This window comes from Chionomys nivalis, chromosome 6 (genome assembly GCF_950005125.1).
Source record: "Chionomys nivalis chromosome 6, mChiNiv1.1, whole genome shotgun sequence".
NCBI lineage: Eukaryota > Metazoa > Chordata > Mammalia > Rodentia > Cricetidae > Chionomys > Chionomys nivalis.
This window is the reverse complement of record NC_080091.1, coordinates 21,320,611-21,338,989: the sequence shown is the minus strand read 5'-3', so window position 1 is coordinate 21,338,989 and position 18,379 is coordinate 21,320,611. Positions and strand designations below refer to the sequence as shown.

Below are 18,379 nucleotides of genomic sequence, written 5' to 3'. Positions count from 1 at the left end.
ATAAAACTGTTTTGGATAATAAAAATAAACTATTGAAAACATGGAAAAAGCACAATTAAACCCAACTGAACTTTATGACCCTATCTGAATAGCAGTGAAAGGGTAAGACTTGTGTCTGACTAAAAAATATTTTCCTTTATTTTATCATGCTCATACTTAAAAATAAAAAGTTTAGTGGGCTGGGGAGATGGTTCAGCAGTTAAGAGCACTGACCCAGCTTCAATCCCTAGGACCCATCTGGCAGCTCCCAACTGTCTGTAACTCCAAAATCTGACACCCTTACACAGACATAAATGCAGCAAAACACCAATGCAAATAAAATAAAATAAATTATTTTTTTAAAACAAAAACTTTATTACATTTATTTATTGGGGGGCAGGGTAGATGTCATGGCATGCCTGGTGGAGGTCAGAGGACAACTTGCAGAGGACAACTCTTCTATCATGTGGATCCCTGGAACTAAACTCAGACCCTGGGCTTGGCAGCAAGTGCCTTTCCCCACTAACAAATCTCTCAAGCCCGTATTATGCTAAAAATATTCAATAAAAAGAACTGAAGACTTATTTTAATTGTGTATGTGTATGTGTGTTTGTGTGAGTACGTGTGCACATGCATGTATACCCAGGTCAATGCAAAAGGCCACAAAGTCCTGAAGACAGTATCAGACCCCCTGGACCTGAAGTTACATGGTTGGGAGCCTCCAGATGTGGTGCTGGGGAACCCGGTCACTGAGAAGGGGCGTCTGCTCTAAGGCACTGAGCCATCTCTTCAGTCCACTGGGCTAATGACTTTAACTCTTACCCTGGAACTCAGTCAGGTAGGGGCAATTCAGTAGGAAAATTTATTCACAAATTCACAAACACATCCTTTCCTGCCCACTAATCACTGTAACATAGTAATTTCTGTAAAAGCACAATGAGCTGGAGGAGTAGCAATGTCAAAGTGTTTACTAGTAATTAGTGGCTTTTTTAGTTATTGCTACTTGTGCAATTTTTATAATCTTGAGAAATGATGTATTTTTAACTTTGAAAAAACTGAGCAAGGAGAAACAACCACTGCCAGCAGCTGCGCTGTATCCAGCAGTGAGAAGGGCTTTACATTTGTCATCAATCAGTGCTCACAAACAGCCGTGGTGCTACTGCTAATGTGCACTTCATCTACACATTGCAATTGCTTACTTGTCTGTCTTTCCAAATGTGTGATTACCTGGTTGAAAATTTTAAATAGCGCTCAAAGGCTTACAATTTTCTTTATATAGCTAGGGCAATTTGAATTATTTTATATTTATAAATCTAATCTCAAAGAGCATAAACCTACCACCAATTAAGTATCTCATAAGATTATAGTAAAATACTGAAGAATCATGGGGCTTAATCATTGAATTCCGATATGAATATTGCTCCATGGAGTTTTAGGTACAAAATGGAGTATGTTCAAATTTTATCAAAATGAGTCTCCTATGAAACTATATTATTTACATCATAACTTTTCTGAACATTTCAAATAGTTCTTCCCTCTAAGCAAACTTTTAGTAATATTTAAAATCAATGGTGACCATTGCTTCATTAACAACACAAGCAATTTTTTCTACTGTTTTACTAATGACAAATTGTCCTTCTAGTATAATGGAATGGAAAGGTAATGATGATTATCTCTACCAATGTTCCTTATGTGTAATATAAATAAATGTTAATCCAAACTTAAATCTTCAAAGCAGCAGCAAATTTAATAATGCTTTATTAAATACCTCTACTGCATGAGCCAGTGCTCTCTTGTCTGATATTTTAGGGGACGGCGGATGAGTAAGGCATACTGACTGCATGATGAACGCCACAAAAGGTCACACTGCACTAACAGTGAGACTGCAAGAGGCAGTCTAAGGTTAGACCGTTTCCTGGAATTGCCCTTACATTTGAGCTAATACAAGACCAAAGATATTATTATTATTATTACCGTAAAACAAAAAGAGGAAACAGAGGACACTCCATGAACATAAAGGGAGGCAAAAGGAACCTGACATATTCGAGGAACTAGAGACGTTTGGGGCTCATGCCAGGGGTGGAAAGGGTAATATGATGCGGCTGGCGAATGTTCAGTCATGAACGTTACTGTTACCCAACTAAAAACAGTGACCTCTGCTCTGAGAGCTGTGGGCAGCCACTGCAAGACGCAAGGTGTACTTTACAAACCGACTGGTGCTTAGGGCGACTGCAGGGAGGAGCCACTTTGCTGGGAACAATCTGTGAAACTTCCCATGAAAATGATCCAACTGGCAGTTGCTACATGGTCTACAGCCAGAGATACCTCGCTTTGCTACATAGTTACCCTTCTGATAACCTCTTTCTTTCTTCCAAATCACCTATAGTTCATTTTTCTTTTTATAATTAGAAAAAGCTAAAAACTGCAGTAAAATTTGCAACAAAGAGTTACTGGAATTTTTTTTTTTTTTTTAATGCAAGATGTTCCCAGGAAACCTATCACTCTGGCCCAATACGTTTATGCAATAATTTATTAGCTATTAAAGCTTTATTTTTCTAGAAATTTACATATTTAGAGAATATTAACAATGCTATGTAGTAGAACAGAAAAGAATTCTACCCTCCGCTGCTGCTCAAACTGAGCAATAAACTCACAGAGCAAGTACCTGTAGCACTGTATGGGTCTTCACCTGCTTCACGTGGGTGCAACGCAGGGAAATAAAACCAGGGGCAGGCAATCGGAAAAAAAAGGGTCGAATAAATTGTGACTTTTCTATACTGTTAGAAGTTTTAAAAAAAAAGAAATTGAGCAACTGATTGTCATACTGAAAAAGGGGAGATTGGGGAGACAGCATGAAGAGTAGGTGGCTGTTTCTTTTTAAGAACCCCGGGAGGATGAATTAGAGGGTAAACCGCCTAGAGCCAGGGGCATACCTGAGAATCTTACATCATCCTCGCTCTTCTCTTAAATAGAACTAGATTTAGTAGCAATATATCTTATTTTAAGATAGCCCAAAATAGTAACACTTCAACTTCCTGGCAAAGATGAAGGTCACAAGAATGTCACTTTCCTCAAAGGCTTAAGCCTGTAAATATTTGATTTATGGATACATCTAACAGGTTTAGCAATGCTGTTTTCAATCCCACAGCAAATCATAATGCGGAAGGAAGGCAGAGGCTGTTTCAGGCAGGCAAGCGCTATTGAGCATTTATTATTCCTACATCTTCAATTGCACCCTCTCCAACTGTCCCTCCCAGTGGCTCATATATATGATTAAGTAGCTCCCCCCTCAAATAGAAGTCCCTCAACCATTATTCCATGTTCGTGTAGCCAGTCTCTCTTAATCTCAAACAGCACACCTTAAAAAACATAGGCATCTGTGGATTTTTTTTTTGGTGTGTGTGTGTGTGTGTGTGTGTGTGTGTGTGTGTGAGAGAGAGAGAGAGAGAGAGAGAGAGAGAGAGAGAGAGAGAGAGAGAGAGAGAGAGAGAGAGAACCTGCCGAAGCTGGAAGAGTGTGTTGAATACCCTGGGACTGGAGTCACAAGTGGTGGTGAATCACAGCCCGACTTGGGTGCTAGAACCTGAACTTAAGTCCTCTGGAACAGCAAGCAAGTGCTCTTAACTGCAAAGCCATCTCTCCAGTCCCAGAATGTTGTAATTTTTCAAGTATCCTCAACATTCAACTACCTGTAAGTTCCAGCCATCCCCTCCCCACACACGCCTTTATTCATCCTCCTCATAACTCTGCTCTGCGGCTGCACTTGTCTGTGTGTATCTATGTGTTTTGGGGTTGGGGTCTCACTATGTAGCCCAGGCCTGCCTTGAATTTGCAGTGATCTTCCTGCCCCAGCCTCCTGGATGTTGTGACTGCATGTGTGTGCCACCAAGACTGACTCTCACCAATGTAAATTCTAATTGGCAATTCAGGACAATTTTTGGGTTTTATCTGAATTCTCAATAAGCATAAATAACCATTCACACCATGCAAATATTTTTCCCTTTTAGGACACCGTATCTTCTTTTTCTCTAATCCTGTGGTGACTTCTGAGATTTGCTCTACCTCAAACTACTGTACCCCTAGGACACGATCGCCAGTTTCACTGTCTCCTCACGCTCCACCTCCCCTTTTCCTTGGCTTAAGAACATGCATAAACGAAGATAATTCTCAAATATGTGCTGAGTACTAGTCACACAATGAACCTAGAAAATACCCTCACATACTTAAAATATAAAAAGAATTTGCCGGGCAGTAGTGGCACATGTCTTTAATCCCAGCACTCAGGAGGAAGAGACAGGCGGATCTCTGTGAGTTTGAGGTGAGCCTGGTCTACAGAGTGAGTTTCAGGACAGGCTCCAAAGCTACAGAGAAACGCTGTCTCGAAAAACAAACAAACAAACAAAAAATGGAATTCAACAACTGTGGCTATGTTATGTTCATCTGGTATTTCTAACACCTAGCATTGTTTACTGGAAGTAAGGGTTGCTATTTCAGGCCTGACTACTCTTTTCTAATCTATGAATTATTCACTCATTTTCTTAATTATCAAGGAAGCTTTTAATTTTACTTAAATTCTAATTCATTAGTTTTTTTATTTCATGGCTATTAGAGATGGTTGTTGACTTCCAATAAGTTTAAATTCCCATAAAGTCGTTGTATATTCAAAATGAACTTAAAGGACCTAAATTACCAAATGTCACAGCTTAGCCACACACTAGACTGCAAAGTATTGGCTGTTCATCCTGCACTGACATGGCTGACTGGGAGTTGGGGGGTTCTCAAGAGCTAATCCTGCTGATCAGTTAATCTGACCTATGGCAAAACTATGCTATCTTGGTTATTAAATCTCTAGAGTAAAGCTTAAAAGTTGGTGTTATTATCATTATTATTAATCTGTTTTATCCCCCTCCCCAGATTTGTGTGTTCTCAGGCTCTTCATATATTTTAAAATAAACTTTTATTTTATATTTAATTTTAGAAATTTAAAATATCAAAAATTTAAAAAATAAAATACTTCTATAAGCAATTTTCTGGGTTTGTTTTAAGCCCTGCTAGGATTATAATTGGCATTGAATTTATAGGTTGATTTAGGGAAAACTAGCAATTTTGATTCTCAAATCTATAAATATAGAGCTAACACTCCATTTATTAAAGCTACTTTTATTACCTTCAATATTGTATTACAGTACTATAAAGATTTTTAGCCTATCTTTCACTAATTTATTTCTAAGTAATCCATGGATTTTTTTCCAAACTTCTGTTTAAAATGGAATTATGTTAGTTTTCATGTTTACTGCTTATATGTAAAACTACATGGCTATTTCTATACCAATCTCATATTCTATGTAACATCCCAGTTTTCTAATATAAGGTGACACAGCAGTGAGTGTGAGCATGCTTTCTTCAGTTCCAGGCAAGGGCTAAGGGATCCCTTATCAAAGCGAAGGAACACCAGGCTATTAAGACTTTGCTAAGAAACACGGTGCTCAATTTTGGCAAGTACTCTTTTCTGTATCTGTTAAGATGGATGTGATTCTTTTCTTTATTTTGTAAATGTGGTTAAACTAACCTTGAATTACTAGAATACACTCTTGAGAACTCATATTGATACTAAGAATAGTGTCGACAAGCTCTTCTCACAATTCCCCATAGATTTCTAGCTTCTTCCCGTACCGCCCACTTCTGTCCCATCCTGTCAAAGAGCCTTCTCTGCATGCTGGGAATGGGGAAGCTAAATGTTATCACTAACACAGGGAAGGCAGAACTGGGGTTCAAGTGCAAGGGAACTTTCACTGTTCTAGGAAGGTAACATGCCCACGTTCCAAACAATGTGGAGATACTCCTGCTCTTTAGAATTTCCAACTCCTTTTTAATTATTTTTTTTAATTGATGGATTTATTTTCAGTTTGGGGGATTGAATATAGGGTCTCATGCTTGCTAAGCCAATTATAGCTTTTCTATCACCAGCCATTCTAACTTCTTTTAAAAGTGGTTGTTCCTTATAAACCCTCTGATACAAGAACTGGGCTGGAGAGATGGCGCAGCAGTTAAAGGCAAGGCTCACAACAGAAGATATAAGAAGTCTGAATGGCAACATTTTTCTGTTTCTAGTTTACCTCTCATCATTGATGACTACATAACAGGTCTGGGTTTCAAAAAATTCTTATCCTTTAAATGGACTTTCAAAATATATGGCTATTTAATTTTTTATGTTACTGACTGCATAGAAATGCTATGATTTTGCATATAAACAACCTGGGTATTGGTGGTAGATGCTCAGGAAAAAATAACCAACTTAACAGATGCATTCTCTGACTGGAATCTTTTGATTCTAAGGAACCTTTCTAATCAAGGGTGAGAGACCTATGTATCCTTACTCAGAGTCCTGGGAAGTAGGACATTTAATCTCATAAGGCTGAGTCATACCATTATCAATTCTAGTGCTTCAAATCTGTAAGTGGTATCTCCTCTGCGACCATCTGTGCTGTTAAGAGTCTTTTCCCCTGAAGGTAGCCAAGATGTCATTCTCTCTTCCTTCTCCCAAATTAACTTTATCAACTATGGATTAACAAACCCCAGGCAACACTGCTTATGGTAAAAATGACTCCTGCTTGATATGCTGCATATGGATGTAGGACTCGGAATATGCATCTGGTGGAAGACTAAAGCTTTGGGCTTGTCTGGATGTGGAGAGGAACTGGGCATACACTTTTGATGGGCTTTGGAAGGTATGATTACCAAACCACTGAAAAAGACGCCGGTTCTTGTGCAGCACAAGGCAACAACAATGAGAACCTGTTGCTAACTATGTGCATCTTGACTCTTTGCACTAAGTTGTCACTGGTTGGTAGAGGACAAAAAATGGAACGAAATGACTTACTGTTTCCTATAGAATATCCTTTTATGTCAACCCAGTACTAAGTTTTGTCTCTTTAGGCCATGTGAGTCTGAATTCTAAACAGATGACGATGATCTTTTCAATGAGCATATCAGGGGTCTTTATAATTTCTGAGTTGCCCCCAATACTGCTTCATATAAAATGTTTTAGTTGGTCTGATTTTGTTGTGATTTACTAAATAGGATCTTGTCATTTACATAGGTACTTTTTTCTTCCTGTTTTATGTTTATTTACAAATTTAATTTTAGAATTTTGTAATTGATGAGGCTCAGTGGTAGATGACTTTCCTAACATATGAAAGAACTGGAATTTAATCCCTAACTATCATAATAAGTAATCAATCAAACAAACAAACAACAGAAAACAAGTGGATAGCAAAACCCAAGTGAGACAGGTTCAAAAAAAGAAGAAGATATTCAATGTGAATTACAAAGATGGGCATCTTGTTAAATGTTGCTTCAAGCAAAGTGAAGTTGCTGTGCAGATGCAAACACTGATTATTTTAAATCTGCATATAACTTCTAGTGCTGACTAAACTTTTCATTAAAAAGCTTTGTCTCCCTTCCAAGGCCCGTTAGTTACTCCTACTACATTTTAGGAATTTTCTACTGTAGTTAAAATTTTCCAGTCCGTCCACTGGCATTGCATTTCTATAAACTGTACTGTCACCTACAGTTTCAGTAAAGGTTCTTGTTTGAGAGCTAGTCCCAAAATGTTTCCAGCAAGTAGGAGCGCCTGTTCTCAAACAAAACAGGACAAGGAATTTTGATCAGTCCCAATATCGATGCCATGGATTAACCTTATAGCAAAGATTTTATGTAATTTTAGAAGACACATTTTGTCAATTACTACTGATCCAAAAGTTATTTTCTGTAGACAATTACCAACTAAATAGATATTCTCTAGATGTCAATTTAAGATATACATAAAATAACTGTTAGCAGTTTATTCCTTCAAAGGTTGTGTATTATATGTGCTATGAAAACCTCACGGCCGGGCGGTGGTGGCACACGCCTTTAATCCCAGCACTCGGGAGGCAGAGGCAGGTGGATCTCTGTGAGTTCAAGGCCAGCCTGGTCTACAAGAGGTAGTTCCAGGACAGGAACCAAAAGCTACAGAGAAACCCTGTCTCGAAAAATAAAAAAAAAAAAAAAAAGAAAAGAAAAGAAAAAGAAAACCTCATGATTGAACCATTGTTTTACATAACTAATATGTACCAATTAAAAGCATCTACAAAAAGTGTGCTCCTCCTAAAGATGAGGGTGGGCAGAGTCTCTGCATGAAATAAGGTGGGAATCAGAAAAGTAACAGCTATTCTCAACAACTGGGGGAAAGTGCCATCATACCCAAGGTAGAAGCAATGGCAGAGGAAGCCAGGGGAAGTCCCTTCCCTGGGGCATTGACAGCTGACAAGACAGCATTTCAAAGAACTTCCGCAGCCTCAGCTCCACAACCACACGCCCTGGTAAAGCAAGACCAGAAGCACAAAACTGTACACTGAAACCACACAAACAAAATACGGCAAGGATGAAAAACAAAACAAACAACCTTGAATCAGATCTGAACAGAACTCAGAAAGCTGAAGCCCTCAGGGGACCAACTTTCACAGAATCTGAGCAGTGTGCACAGCATTGGTGAAAGCTGCACATGAAGCCCTCAGGGGACCAACTTTCACAGAATCTAAGTAGTGTGCACAGCATTGGTGAGAGCTGCACAAGACAATAGGACTCCAGCATAGTTAATCTAATATCTGGTTAGATATTATCTAGCATCTAGATATTAGATAACATTTATAAAATAGACCTCAAACCAAATCTGGAGTGATTTAAAAAATCACTTTATACTGATTACGAGAATACTCTATAGAGGACATTATAATACACTTATTTTCATAAAAAATCAATATAAGACACAAAGTTTCAGATTAACCCTAACACTCCAATGTTGGGTGATTTCACTACCCACTCTCACTGATTAACTGGTATCATAGATCAAATGGACTTAACAGGTTTCTACAGAACATTCTGCCCAAATATTGCAGTATTCTGCATTCTTCTCAACTTGCTGCTCTAAACTTTCTCTAAAACAGATAATGCTAGGACAAAAGCAAGTCTTAACAAAAATAAATGAGAGTAGCCTTTTGTATTCTACCTGATCACAAGGAAATAAAGTTAAAAATCGACAGCAAGAAAAGCTACAGAAAATAGAAACTGACGGAAATTAAAGAATGCATTGCTGAATAATAAAGGGTCCACTGAAGAAATTAAAAAGGAAATTAAAAATTCTTAAACTGTACAAAAATAAAGACAAAACATACCAAAACCAGCGAGATATAATGAAAGAGAGGAATGCATAGCTGTAAGAGGCCACACTGAAAAAGAGAAAGGGAAATCTCAAATAAATAATGATGTACTTAAGTCCCTGAGAAAACAAGAACAAGCCAAACCCGAGGAGAGTTGATGAAAAGAATCAAGAATAAGGCCGGGCGATGGTGGCGCACGCCTTTAATCCCAGCACTCGGGAGGCAGAGACAGGCGGATCTCTGTGAGTTCGAGACCAGCCTGGTCTACAGAGCTAGTTCCAGGACAGGCTCCAAAGCCACAGAGAAACTCTGTCTCAAAAAACCAAAAAAAAAAAAAAAAAAAAGAATCAGGAATAAGGCAGGTCGGTGATGGCACAGCAAGCAAAGCTGCTTGCCAACGTGATGCCAGCGCTGACCCATGCAATCGGTCCTCTGACACACACAAGGAAGGGTCGTTTTAAAAAAGAAGAGTATGGCAAAGTTCATGAACAGGAATGTAGAAAACAATACAATCGATGAAAGAAAAATTGGCTCAGGAAGACCACCAAATTCATTTTATGAAATTACATCAAAATCAGAGAAAAAAAAAACAATGAAAAGAGAAAATCATCCCTGATGGTCAGAGACACAATTTTTTTCAAAGCATTTAAAAACTAAGTTCAAGAACATATCAAAATGATCATCATAATCAAGGTAATTAATTTCATTCCAGAAACTCAGGGATGTTTTTAACAAACAATGCATTACATAAACAGACTCAAGGACACAGATCACATGACTGCTTTAATAGATGCAGAAAAGGCCTTTGGCAAATCCAACATTCCTTCATGACAAAAACTATGGAAAAAACTAGGAATGGAGGGAACATGTCTCAGTATCATAAAGGACACATACGACATGACAAACCTAGAGCTAAAAGGAAGAAAACGAAACATTTTCACTAAGATCAGGAACAAGACAAGGGTGTACACTGTATCCACTCCTATTCAGGAAGCCTGAAGTCTTAGCTAGAATAGTAAGACAAGAGAAAGAAATAGAAGGGATACAAATAGGAAAGGAGGGCTATAATATTATTTATGACATGAGTCTGTACATAGTAATCCTACAGATTCTACCAGAAAACTTCTAGGATAAGCATTTTCTGCAAAGTGCTAAGATACAAAATTAATATTAAAAGTGAAATTTAAAAAAACTATTTATTTTGCAAGCGTGAGTGGTTTGCCTACATGCAGTGTATGACATGTATACCTCATGCCAATGAAGAGTAGAAGGAGTTGGATTCCCTAGGGTTGGAGTTACAGACTGCTGTGGAATATTAGCTTAAGATGTGTTACATTCATCTATGCTGTGGACTGTTTGATGATGCAAAGATGTGCTGCATTCTTTCATGCTGCATCTGTTTAAAGCTGTGTTACTTTGCCTGTCTAAAACACCTGATTGGTTTAATAAAGAGCCGAACTGCCATAGCCAGGCAGGAGAGACAAACAGATGGAGCTGCCACGCAGAGAGAATAAATGTGAGAATAAATCTGGGCTGGAAGAAGAACAAGAAGAGGGAGGAGCAAGAAGAGGAGAGGAGGACAGCAGGAGCCAGCCACACAGCTGCACAGCCAGCCACGGAGTACGAAGGAGCAAGATATATAGAATAAAGATGGGTAAAAATCCCAGAGGCAAAATGTAGTTAAAGAGAAACAGGGTAATTAAAGTTAAGCTAGAGAGGCTAGCTCAAAACAAGCCAAGCTAAGGCTGGGTATTCATAAATAAGAATTAAACTTCGTGTATTTATTTGGGAGCTGGGTGTTGACCTCCCCCCAAAGTCCCGACTACAACAGATGGTTGTGAACCACTATATAGGTGCTGAGAATTGAAACCAGTTCCTCTGTACCAGTAGTCAGTGCTCTTAACCATTAACCCATTGCTCCAGCACCCAAAACTAACATACAAAAATAGTAGCCTTCCCACATCCCAGTAATAAAAGTATTAAGTATTAGGAAAGAGATTAGGGAAACAATCCCATTCAGAAAAAGCCTTGGAATGAACCTAACCAAGGAAATGAAAGACCCCTACAGCAAAATCTAAAACACTGAAGAAAAATTGAGGATGACCCTAGAAAATGGGATCTCCTATTGCTCATGCACTGGAAAAATTAATATTGTGAAATGGGACTGTTCCCACCAATGTAATGGTGGGATTCAATGTAATACTTATCAAAATTCTACAACCATTCTTCCATAGAAATCGTAAAATCCCTATGGAAGACCAGTGAGATTGCTCGGTGGGTGACATAGCTGCCAGCAGGCCTGACAGCCAGAGTTCAGTCACTGGAGCGAGGAGAGAACCAACTTCTAGAACTTCTCCTCTGACCACTGCACGCATGCTGTGGAGAGTGCACATGGATACACAATACTCTAACTAAAACAATAAAAATTAATATGTAAGCATAAAAAACCTTTTAGTAATCAAAACAATTCTGAACAATAGGAATAACACTAGAGGCATAAAATGTCAGATTTTCAAATTATTTTAAACATATTTTTTCAAAATTTAATGCTACAGCATCAAAGTAAAAACAATTAATAATGATGATGATGACGACATTGGAACAGTGTGAAGCCGATGTGAAGATCAACAGAATTAAGTCCCAGATATAAACCCATATATATTTATATATATGCCTGGTTTTTAATAACGATGCTTAAAGCCACACTGAAGGAAAAAAACCGCCTTGTCAATACATACACGGTGTTGGGAAAATGCAATATCTACATGTAGAAGAATGAAACTAGATTCTTATCTGTCACGCATTACAAAAATCAACTCCAAATAGATCAAAGGCATAAAGTTAAGATCTGACACACCAAAGCTGTTAGAGAAAAAGGTAGAGAAAGAGCTCAAAATCTAGGTGAAAGTAGGGACTTTTAGAATAGGACTTCACTTGCTCAGAGAATAGGGCCAACAACTGACGAGGGAAACCTTGCAATCACAAGCTTTCTGCAGAGCAAAGCAAAGTCACTCGGATGAGATGGCACCCTACAGGATCTAAGACCTTCACCAGTTACACATCTGACAGGAATAATGTCTAGAACATATTCTACAGAAAAAGAGAAGTAAACAAAGAAATCAAACAACCCAGTGCAAAAATGGTCTATGGATTGACACAGTGTTCTCAAAAGAAGAAACCCAAATGGCTAATAAATACTTTTAAATGTTTCTGGGGAAATGCAAATCAAAATTACCTTGAGGTTCCATCCAACCCCAGTCAGAATGACTATCATCAAGAAAATCATCACTGATAACAAATGGTGGTGAGGATGTGGAGAAGGATGAACCTTTACTGCTGGTGGGAGTGTAAGCTAGCAACCACTATGGAAATCACAGCAGAAAATCCTCAAAGAGGTAAAAAGAGAGTGACCATATGACAACAGCTATACCACTCCTGGACCAGAGATCAAAGGATTCTCCACGTTACTGCAGAGACATGTGCACACACTCGCTGTCTATTCGATAGCTAGGAAATGCAATCAGTCAACTGATGTATGGATGATAAAAGTACAGAACATGTTCATGATAGAGGTTCATCACGTTGTAAAGCAAATGGAAAAATGAGACTTGCGGGAAAATATTACACTAAGTGATGTGACCAAAGCACAGAAAGACAAATGTCACCTGCTGGCTCTTATGTGCAGCTCTATTTAGATTTGTGAGTTCAACTAGGGGTGCCTGCAGAGGTTAAGAAGTTAAAAAGGAGCAATTAGAGAGCGGATTGGAAGAGGATTTGGGGGGGAGCAACAGTAGAGCACATGTGATGTAATGTAATGGGAGAATACTGGGGAGTAAAGGTTTATATGGGGATGCAAGTGAGGGTATAAAGAGGTAAGGGGGTAGCTAAAACAAAGGATATATGTAGAATCCACTATTTTGTAAACTAGTCAAAAATAGTAATTTAAACAGGAAAGAAAGAGTTTGAAGAAAGACACCCTGTATGGGTAGATAATGTTACTACCAGAAGCCAAGGTTAATAAACAATAATACTAGTAAGGGGGTATGGAATACTTCCTTCTTTAAGTTGTTGGTCAAGGAGGTTCCAGACCCCCAAAACAATACACACAATTACCACTGCTGCTGGCTGCCCAGCAAAACAAGATGATAATTGTTGAAGCCACATAGGTCGTAGGATATAGAGAAATCAAATAGAAAGTTAGCTAGAACTTCCTCTCCACTGGCTGGCTTTTACAGTCCTAGAAAACATTATGCAGCCACTGGGAGGGAAAAAAACTTCACAGTTTTACCCATCTGTGAACTCTGCATGTGTCAACAGCAACCTAGCAGGCAAGACACACCTGCTGGTGCAATAAGTGTGTGACTGTGATGGAGAGGTAACCAGTGACCTTCTGGTTGGATCTGAGGCCTGCTTCACAAGCAGAGCCCACACCTGATGATGTACACTGGTCAAAAGTCCGTGGCTGGGCAGGTCCTAGGTCCTAAAGGGGAACCTACTATTGCTGCCTTCTAAGTGGACTGCCTAAGATAAGTGCTGTCCACAGCCTTGGTAAGAGAAGCTTCTGTCTGCAGTGGACAACAATTACTGCAGAGACTCCTAACTGGGCAAAGTGCTAAGAATGAGTGACTATTGAGTTCCCAGTTCTAAAGGGCCAGCTAATCACCTCCTCATTGTTCACAGAACATCATACAAAAGGGAGCAGAAAGACTGGGTTCATCACCATATCATCATGGATGAGGGAGGGGCTGGAAATACCTTACCTCTCCCCGAGGAACTAACTACAGGCAGTTACTAGTTGAAGGGGGGAGGGAGAGCCATATTCTCAGTCACCTGGTCTGAGTTTCCCTTGTTTAAGTAAAGAACCTCTGAGTTGAAAAGAAAAGGGAAGTTCAGTGGGAGCAGGAATTAACAGGAGAGAATAATGGAAGAAGTATGAGCAAAGGACATTACACACATGCAGGGTTTTCCCATGGAGACCTCCAAGCAACCCAGGTTATTGTCAAAGCTATTGGTTGCTGTTCACAAACTGAAGTTAACACCCACATAACTCACCGAACATAGAAAAGTCAAGCTGGTGCCTATCCAGTCTTCACCCCTCCCGAGTAGTGTTCATGGTATCAGAAGGTAGTCTGCACACTACCAGCGGGAGAAGGGAAACACCAACCCAGCTACAGATGCTTGGATCTACCTGTGATCTGCCTACAAGATATGCTGGTGCAATAGTGGCACAAAAGTTGTAGGAGTAACCAACTACTATCTAATTGGAATTAAGTTCTACTCCATCAGATAGAACTCATGGCCAACACTACCTAAGTGGTCAAGAACCTGGGACAAGATAGGCCACAAACCTAGAGAAAAATCAAATACTATTCTTTTCCTGAAAGAATATAACAATAAAATGACTGATACCAACATTCTGCTATACTCATAGATCAGTATCTTGCTCAGCCATTATCAGAGAAGCTCCCTCTGATAGAGGCTCTGGTAGATGAAAACCAATATAGAGACCGACAACTAGAAATGTGCTAGTTGTACTAGACAATTTTCAAATTACATTGAAATGATTACATTTCAAAATATTCTCAGGAGCTAGAGACATGGCTCAGCAGTTAAGAGCACAAGGTCTCTCTCCAATGAGAGACTTGTCTCCACGAAATTCTTCCTCTCACAGTTCTGAGAACTCTACAGAAGAGGAGGTGGAAAGACGGAAAGAATCGGGGTGATGGAAACATCAAGGAAGCAAGCAAGGCCTTCTAGACACAACAGGACTGATGCGTACGAATTCAGAGACAGTGATGGCACAGCAGGTACAGGGTCTGCACAAGTCTAAGCTGGATAGGGTAAAAGAGCTGAGAGGGGAAATAGACACAAACCCCATCCCTAACCCAGAAGCTGTCTTTAATTGATAGCTGCTCACAAAGGAAAAATTGGTCTTCTCCAATGGAGTCTTACTGGGGATACAAACCACATTTAAGGGAAGGCCCCATGCCCAGCCACAGAGAGCCAATGAACTCAATGGTAGTTTTCAAGATTGTTTTTTGTATCTCACAATGCTTTGTCTGAGGCTCCCCCTCTCTGCCCTTAGAGATCTTTTGCTTATATATTATGGATTCCGATTTTTTTTATAGGATTTCTGTGTGCAAATGTGTAGCCTCAGCAACTGTATGTGTTTCTTGACATTTTTCTTTGGCTCTTTTTTCCACCCTCTGTTTGTTTGATTTGTTTTTATTTTATCTTATTTTATTTTTTATAATTACTAGATACCTCTTTGTATTCTAATTAAAGAAAGAACGTGTGAATTTAGGTGGATGGGGAGGTAAGTGGAAGTTGGGAGGAGCTGGGGAAAGAAAAACTGTAATCAGAATATACCATATTGAGAAAAAAACCTCTTTTTAATAAAAATAAAGTATTGTGCTGCTGCTGCCATCACTAGGGAATGCAATTGTATGCTAACATTTATTATTGGGGGAGACAGATACTAATGAGTAAGTATGATAGCCCAAAGAAGATAGAGGGAAGGGACTGGCAAAGAAAATTATATTGCATTTCTTATAAGGGGAGCAATAATATATTCTGTTTAATTTTAATACTAGTAAGATCCACAGGGTCATTCATTTATCTGTCTGGTTTACTCATTTTAAAGTCTATTATTCTAAAATGAAAACAGGACACATAATTTTCAAATTATGCTAATAAAAAATGCTTAAATTAAAAGAAAATTATCAGGGGCTGGAGAGATACCTCAGCAGTTAAAAACACTGGCTTAAATTACGAGGACAGGAGTTTAATTCCCAGCACCCACACAGTAACTCATAACCATCGATAATTCTAGTACCAGGGGCTCTAACACCTTCTTCTGGTCTCCACCAATGCAGGCATGCATGTGGCACACAGATATATACACAGGCAAAACACCCATACACATAAAATAATGTAAAAAATTAAAAATCAGAGTGGCAAAATAAAGGGAGATAGAGAGAGGAAAATAATAAAAGATCTCATATATATATATTCATATATAAAAATATATATGAATGTATATACACATGTTTATATACATACTAATATAAGCGACATTAGGTCAGCTATTGGAATAGAGAACTTTTTAAATTCTTGTGTATCACTTGGCTATGTGAATAGGCAGGTGGGAGCATGCACATGTGTGGTGTGTGTGCACAACCAAAAGCCAAAGTCTACCAGGTATCTTTCTCAATTCTCTCACTGAGCCCTGATTTGGCCAGGCCAGCAAGTCCCCACAGCCCCTCGTCTTATCCCTCCAGCACTGGATTACAGACAAAGTCTCTGTGCTTCTGGGGACAGAACTCTGGTCACTATGCTGTGCAGCAGGAGCTTTACTGACTGAGTCACTGCCACAGCTCTGCAAAGAGCTATTAAAAAGCAAACATGGAGCTAGAGTAGCCAAATGATATCTACTAGAGACGTACTTAAAGTAAGAGATAGGCTAAAAATAATACATGTGACAAGTAAATGAAGCATAGTTTACAAATATCAACACTGGACAAAATATCAAGGAAAGAAGTATAAAATTGAGCAAAATGGTACAGATTTGGATGAGATTATAAAACTATGTGTTTCTTTTTTGAACCAAATACTTTAGTACCTAAGTCCTCTATATGAAAGGATAAAAATGTAAATAAGTTAATTTTTGGAAAATTAACAAAAATACGTATGTTTAAATAATAAGGAAAAAACTTTAGTAAGATTTTTTTGAAACTGAAACAAAGAGACCTGAATTTTATTTGAATTTGAACAGAAGTAAACAGGTAGAAATATACATACAAAGCACATACTGTAAAACATACTGTCTTAAATACATCTGAGTTAAGAAAGAAATCAAAACCTAATACACAAATTAGAAAATAAAGTTTTAGTTCAATGCTAGTAAAGCCAACCTGTAATTTTTGCTGCCTTTTCCTCTTGGTTCACTCGATTCTCATCATCATCTTCATTATCTTCTTCAAAATCATCTAAATTGCCAATGTCAGCCTGCTTCATACTCATCAAACTAGCCAAACTCTGCATATCTTCGTCCCTATATCAAATTAGTCAAAATACAATACACAGCTTACTAGATGACATTACTTGAAAAATAATTAGAAAATAAAGGTTTAATATGCCTAATCTGAAAATCTTAAATCCAAACATTTCAAAATCCAAAGCACTCTGAAACCCAAGCTTCCGCATGCTGATAAAGGTGACACACGTGGGACACCTCACACATGGCATGCGACAGGCCACAGTCAAGGCTCAGGTGCACGGAAGACACCGTGCACGGAAGACACCGTGTAGAAACAGGCCCCATAAGAAAGTCTGCATGAAAGTTAAATGGCACTGTGCTTAGACTTGGGTCCCCTCCCTAAGATATCCTTATGTATATGCAAATACCCCCAAAATCTACAAAAAAAAAAATGAAATCTGAAAACTTGCAGAGCTAAGCATTTTGGATAATGGATATAAGATAAAATATTAACATATTCCTTCTTTCTGTAAAATAAGAGTAACACCTTGCATGTTGTATAAGAATATTTTAAATATAAGAATTCTACAAACTGTATAAATTTCTAAAAGACGTAATCACTGCAAAGCAAACAAGACTAAACTCTAACTGGCTAAGGCTTTAGAAGGTAATTGTGCTGGCACCCCATGGAAGACAAAAAGTTTCTGCAGAGAATTGAAGTATAGTTTCTTGAGCATTAAGTCTAGAAACAAAACCTTGGGCAGTCCACAAATGAGATAAATCTTGACTTTAAAATAAAACTTGAACTGGACAGACAGACCAGAGGTTAAGACCACTGGCTGCCCTTGACAAAACTGGGTTCAATTCCCAGCACTGGGGGCCCACAGTGTCTGTACAGTTACAAAGGATCCAATGCCGTCTTCTGACCTTCGCAGATTTCAAGCATGTCCATGGTGCACAGGCATAAATACAGACAAACATATAAACTATATATAACACACATGTAAGATTATATATATAACACATAAAAAACAAAATAAATGTTAAATACTAAAATGAAACACTTAAATCTTCCAAAAGGAATTAGAACAGGAATTCTGAATAGAAAACCATGAACCATTTTGGATCTGTGGGCTGGAGAAAATCAAATGGTAAACCCTGCAAACCATGTGTTAAGTTTTCCGTAGAGCCACAGGCCCTAAAGGTAACTACTGCAACCAAA

At 38.5% G+C, this 18,379-nt stretch overlaps 1 protein-coding gene across 10 annotated transcripts in view; it reads right to left on the bottom strand.

The window, feature by feature from the left end:
* Ehbp1 (EH domain binding protein 1) overlaps positions 1–18,379 on the bottom strand; it is a 271,901-nt gene that overhangs the window by 139,803 nt on the left and 113,719 nt on the right. For all 10 annotated transcript variants that reach the window (XM_057771152.1, XM_057771151.1, XM_057771154.1 and 7 more), the window contains exon 7: positions 17,093–17,232. In XM_057771152.1, the coding sequence (XP_057627135.1) occupies positions 17,093–17,232 (140 nt within the window). The remainder of the gene's footprint in view (positions 1–17,092; positions 17,233–18,379) is intronic.